Here is a 6,331-nt window from a genome sequence, read left to right as displayed (position 1 = left end):
TTCTTAATTGCTCACTATAAAAAATTGAATCAAGTTATTGAATCCTATATCATCTACTAATTATTATTATTATTATTATTATTATTATTATTATTATTATTATTATTATTATTATTATTGTTGTTGTTTTATGTACAACATACATTCTTCTGTTGTTTTATTAGATTTTTCATTAGCATAAGATTTTTCTCCTTTTTTATTTTCCATGGATCTTACTTCCTAACACTTTAAAGTGTTTTATTAGCTCACTTGGTTGAAATATTGAATATGATTAATGAGTTAGGATAAACTCTTCGCTGTCTATCTATTTTTATGAATAAAAAAACTCCATAAAACACAATTTCATTCCAGATGAACATTTTCAGTGTTATTAAAAAAAAAAATTGCGCGTGTGAATCTAGACGTGAGAAATTACATACGATTTTTTTGGATACAATTGCACGTGTGTGACCCTATCCATATTAGTATTAACCTTAATTACTCATTTAATTCCTATAATTTTATTATTTATATTTTTTAGTTCTTATATTTTAAAATAATTTGTTTAGTTTCTATCATTTACATTTTAATTCTCTTTCCGTGAAAGTAATTTTTTTTAATCTTTATAATTTATATTTTAATTTTCTTTTAATTCCTATAGTTTGAAAGTGGTATTTTTATTCTCTATACTTTATATTTTAATTCCATTTTAGTTTTTATCATTAAAATATATGAGCAATATTATTAATTACAATTAACTACAAAAATATTAATAAGTAATTCGTAACTAATTTATCGTAAGATAATTTGTAATAACAAAATAGTTGATAATTTATAACTAATTTGTAGTTAATTATTTTTATAATTTTTTTGTAGTAAAAACTAAAAGATAATTAAAATACAAATTATATAAACTAAAAAGATCACTTTTAAACTATAGAAACTAAAAGATAATTAAAATATAAAACTATAAGGACTAAAAAAATCACTTTTAAACTATAAAGACTAAAAGAAAATTAAAATATAAACTATAAAGACTAAAAAAAATCACTCTCAAACTATAAGGACCAAAAAATACAAATCATAATTTGATTAAATATATTTAACCTTACTATAGAAACTAGAAGGTACAAAACTATAAGGATCAAATGAATAATTTAACTTTACTATAATATATTTATAATTAAAAAAAAATTAATATTTTTATTTAAAATAAATAACTGTCTCTAATTTTTTATTATTAGGAATTGGATTATCTTTAAATATTGTCTAATGAAATTATATACTATACTTATAAGTTTTAAGCAATACTTTTATTTTGATTAAATATTAATATGTAGCATACATGTTTATTAATTTGTCAAACATAGTTTTAATGTTTATTTTGACTAATACTTGAGTATATATGTGTGGATAAAGATTATTGGAATATTAAAGTCATTATCAACACACAAGATTTTTTTTAATCATAGGTATAATAATAAGAATTAATGGACAGCGAATATTCTATTCAAATCCTATATATCTTGCCTGTTGTGATCTGTAATTAATGTCATACACGGTAACAATATGATCACTGACAGGTGTTAGGTAGCTAATGTATTAGAAATGGACTTCATTCAAAGGCAGGGAGGGATGTCATGTTTAAAAAGCGGGTGAAAGTGAGACTTAATGTAATGAGAGGCATATTAATGGCAAAAATATCATTCAACTGTTTCACTGAAGCTAGTAGAGAGTATGATTCTGGTCAAAATCTGAAGTGGACTGAAAGTAGATATCAAATCTTACATGACTGAGGAAAGAGGGTACATAACATATAAAATTTTTTATTTTTTATTTTTATCTATTTTTTCTTATCATATCATAAATCTTATCATATTTATATATTTTTTTTCTCTCTCAAGATATTGATAGGCTATTAGACGTTCATCAAATATTTTTCTTAGCTGATACACAATACCCTACCTAACCCCAAGCACAATTGCTTTTAAAACTAAAGTAAAAAGAAATCTTGAACTAAGTCGTCCTTAAACCATTATCTTTGTTGGGAAATGACATACACTTGAATGATTAATCTCATGATTTTTGCTTACGAGGATATCTTAGAAGAAAAAAATCATTATCTTTCTTTATCCTAAAATATTATCCTAAAATATTATCAGATATAATTATCTTGTTTAACATAAAACCATGATTGAATTGAAGAGGCATAGTGGAACCTGACACAAAACACTCGTGACAATGATCACTATTATCATTTGACCATTAAGTGAATGCAATGATGCCAGAGCAAGAAAAAAATACTTACAAAGAAAAGAAATCTCATTTCTCATCAATTTATCTTATATGAAATATTATTTTAACAAAATAACCCGAATTTCAATGGCTTTTCTTTGGTACATGGACATCTTAAGTATAATCATACTTACACAAAAGAAATCAACTATCTTATCGATATCCCTTTACCTCACTCTTGCATAATCCACAAAATAGATATTTGTCCTGTATTTTCCATGTCATGTACAAAAAGACTTTAGGAATGTATGAAAGTAAAGTACTAAAAACCAATTTACATGTCAACAGCTTTATTTTATTATATCATCTGAGTGACTGATTCAATTGAGCTGGTACACTAAATAAGGTATCAAGCTTCTATGAATAGAAGCAAATGACAATGTTTATTGAAGTGAAGCTCGTCTACAAGTCAAATCTCAGCAAGAAAAACAAATATTGACATCAGTGACTCCAAAAGCTGCAATCCAAAAATTTGTTTCAGAAAACTCAAGCCACTGGCTTCAGCACGTACATTTTACACCCATGTGGATCTACTGTGGCAGTCAATTTATCCACGAAGGGTCTCATCAATGTCTTGTGCTACATGCATTAGCAGACACCTTAAGTTATAGCACAAGTATCCAACAAAATTGTGATGAAAACAAAGTTACAAAGCATGCAAGCAATTACAAAACAAAAGATTGAATGAATCCAAATACAATACCTCCCAAAGGTCTCTTGCTTCAACAGCACTTTTTGGTGGAATATCAATGTCATCCCAGTTGGCTGTAATTGAGATTTTCGAAGGGCCACGATTAAGCAAGACAACAGCTACCCTGTACCCTGAAAGAGGACCTGCCCAAATCTGTCCAAAGAGGGTTACCTGTGAATGATCATGTATTGTTCATCTGACACTAGAGACAAAGCCATTGTTGTGTTCCAAATTCAACTCACCTCTTGATCACCTTCCATCCTAACCTTTTTACCTTGTACACCAAGTGGATCTGACGATGTTTGAGATAAATATTAATAAAAGGTAGTATACTACAATGTATAAGAAATGAGTTTAATTTCTATATATTGACAATGTAAAAGGTTTTAATACTGTTAACTAATCAGAAATCATGGTAGTTATGACTTCTAAGTGGTTTCTGTAAATGGCGATAAACATATCATATATGATAACTATTTATTGAATGACAGTGTACAGACTATTTATATTGTTAGTACATAAACTATTTTTTCGTAAGAAATAACAGAATGATCCTAGTTATGTATCACCTTGGTTAACTGAAATAACTTCCTTGTTTGCTACTATCTCCATGGTCTCTTTAGTCATATTCCTAACATCACAGCCAAGAAGAAGAGGAGCCTGCAATAAACCTTTGCATGAGGGAAAAAAAGGAAAAAAAGCCTTGTACATGCTTTAACATAAATCAGTATGTTGGAAAACAAAAGAATAATAGTAGTACCTTGGAAAGGGCCCATAAACTGAAGTGAACAATATATTCATTTTTTGTCATCCCTCCATTTCCCACCTCAAGCATATCAGGATCTGTTGAATTCACATGTTCAATGAATATAATGATCTCAATTGGATAAAATATCTTTCAGAAAAACGCAAGGTTAACGAATTTCTAACCATTCCAACCACCAGGTCTTGCATACTCTGCATAAACTTCATTCATATCTGCCCTTGAAACCATGCTGCCAAAGATAATAGTTACCTTTATCAGCTAAAATCCAAAATAATTCAATTTTGGTGAACAGCTATATACCCTGCTTGATCACATTTCAAGACCAATCAAGGAGTGTCTATTGTCACTCCAAAGTATCTATTATCTCTCTTATTCAGTTAAATTTCATACAATTTCTTTACAAATCCAAATTAATTCAATTTTTGTGAACAGATACATGCCCTGCTTGTCGCTTGATCACATGTCAAGGCCAATTAGAATGTCTACTGCTACTCGAATGTGTCTATTGTCTACCTTATTTAATTAAATTTTATAAAATCAAGTTATTAGCTTGAATAGGAGTAGTAATAGACACATGATATTGGCAACAGAAATTTTCCCCATTTGTATCAACAAATTAAATGCATAATGTTCACCTTTCCCATGAATCATTAATGTCATTGGTAGTTCTCCAGCTGTTTCCCACTTTAGCACCCCATAGAGCTGGGTGTAAGTCTCCCCTAACAAACAAAGCACATGTGATTAGAGGGAAGGTTTTGGAGGAGCAATAAAATGAAATACTAAAACAAATAAAATTACCATTCACATAGTGAGAAGAAGATTGGACGACCAGCCATCATTAAAGCCCGAGTCATAATAGGGTATCTATTCATATGAAGACAATTGTTTTAAAAAATTATATATAAAGAACAAAGTGTTATGTTAAAATATTCAATTTGATCAAATAAAATTAACACTAAGTCGCAAATATACTTATGACTACCTATCAGTTGGTTTTGATCCATCATTGTTACAGTTATCATACTTCAAATAATCAATACCCTGTAAATAAACCAAAATCACCATTTGTTTAATTGCATTAAATATGATGATTCCAAGGAAAAGCATGAATAAATGAGCACAATGTTTCTTACCCATGATGCAAAAGTCTTGGCATCTTGAAACTCATGACCAAGAGAACCAGGCATCTGTTTGCTACAAGTAAAATACCTGCAAAATTGACCAACCTAAAGCTTAGTTTAAAAAGAGTTGGAAAAGCACATGGGACTAAGTTAGGTGTTTGGCCAAGTCTATGTACCCAGCATCTGAATAAATTCCAAGCTTAAGACCCTTGCCGTGAACATAATCTGCAAGAGCTTTGATTCCAGAAGGAAACGTTGAATTTTTTGCTACCAGATTACCCTATAACAATACAACAACAATAGCCTATAAAAATGTTTGAAGAAAAAAAAATTAATTGAATGTGATAACTTTCTGGGAGGCAGTAAGCAAATTCAAATGCAATGAAGCATGTAAAAACCATAAGAACCATACCTTAGCATCCCGATTTAATTCAGCCCAACAATCATCTGCAATAATGGAAAATTGTGGATTAAGGTTAAGGTTAACTGCTTGTGCTTATGACATTTTGCGAAGTAAAAAAGTACAAAATTAATAAATTTTTTAATAATAAGAGAATTGAAAAATGTGTTTCATGTACCTATATTGACATAAGTGTATCCAAGCTTGGACAGACCAGTAGAAACAAGGGCATCAGCTGAAAACCCATAAAGAAAATTCACAATCAGACTAAATTCTCAACTAAGTGGATCTTTGCTAAATAATAAAAGAAAAATTCTAATTTCTCGGATGTACACATAGTTTTATGTAAAATGATTAATTGATAAATGATAGATAAATACAAAATTCACATAATACACACATATGACCAAATACCAGTTTCTCTGATCATTTTTTCGTTAATTTGACAGCTGAAATGATTCCAACTGTTCCACCTGCACCAAAAGGAAATGTTTAACATCTCAGTATCATTAAATCTTTTGATGTATGAATTTGGAACCAGACAGGAATGAGCCATGTTTAGTTGTAAGTTGTAACTACTTATTATTAAGGTATTAATGAAAAAGAAAAGGAGTGTTTTCCTAAGATTCTTGCTAGCACTATTCACAACATAAACCGACAACTCGGTTGAGCGTGTTGTAAGTGATAAACAGTGAAACTGAGAGACTCAGCACAAGTTAACAAAAAAAAAAAGCACTCATTCTCACATAGAGAAGAAACATAATGATCTGAACACAAATCACACACTTACCCCATTGGAGGAGTTCTACCAAGGCCATTAGCAAGCAGATTCCTCCTGAATTGCTCCACACGGTGGTGGAGTTTTGTTGGTCCTGATGATGAAGCAGTGGCACAAGCAAATGAGAAAACCAAAAGGGTCACCAAAGCCACCAGCACCTCATAGCCAACCCTTCTCTCCATTGTGTTCACTTCACCACCTCTTCACTTGCTGTGAGAAAGACAAGATCCCTTATCTATTTATACACAGAGTATCTTGACTATTGTGCTCCTCAGTCCAAGGTTGTGTTTTAACTGTGCTA

At 30.0% G+C, this 6,331-nt stretch overlaps 1 protein-coding gene across 2 annotated transcripts; it reads right to left on the bottom strand.

Moving 5' to 3' along the window:
• Nucleotides 1-2,547: 2,547 nt before the first annotated feature.
• LOC100812330 (alpha-galactosidase 1) lies at nucleotides 2,548-6,331 on the bottom strand. 2 transcript variants are annotated; one of them, XM_006602649.4, is made up of 15 exons: nucleotides 6,043-6,331; nucleotides 5,667-5,725; nucleotides 5,431-5,487; nucleotides 5,265-5,299; nucleotides 5,029-5,132; nucleotides 4,865-4,940; nucleotides 4,714-4,772; nucleotides 4,530-4,595; nucleotides 4,367-4,450; nucleotides 3,896-3,960; nucleotides 3,726-3,808; nucleotides 3,535-3,625; nucleotides 3,208-3,257; nucleotides 2,978-3,136; nucleotides 2,548-2,853 (listed from the first exon to the last, which is right to left on the bottom strand). In XM_006602649.4, exons 1-15 carry the CDS (start codon nucleotides 6,210-6,212, stop codon nucleotides 2,761-2,763), a joined length of 1,251 nt encoding a protein of 416 aa, XP_006602712.1. In that variant the 5' UTR covers nucleotides 6,213-6,331; the 3' UTR covers nucleotides 2,548-2,760. The 2 variants fall into 2 exon arrangements, with proteins under 2 accessions (XP_006602712.1, XP_003552322.1); XM_003552274.4 differs by having other exon boundaries at nucleotides 2,978-3,118.

Source organism: Glycine max, chromosome 18 (genome assembly GCF_000004515.6).
Source record: "Glycine max cultivar Williams 82 chromosome 18, Glycine_max_v4.0, whole genome shotgun sequence".
Classification (NCBI taxonomy): domain Eukaryota; kingdom Viridiplantae; phylum Streptophyta; class Magnoliopsida; order Fabales; family Fabaceae; genus Glycine; species Glycine max.
Note: the sequence above shows the minus strand (reverse complement) of the source record. Positions and strands in the feature narration are given on the sequence as shown.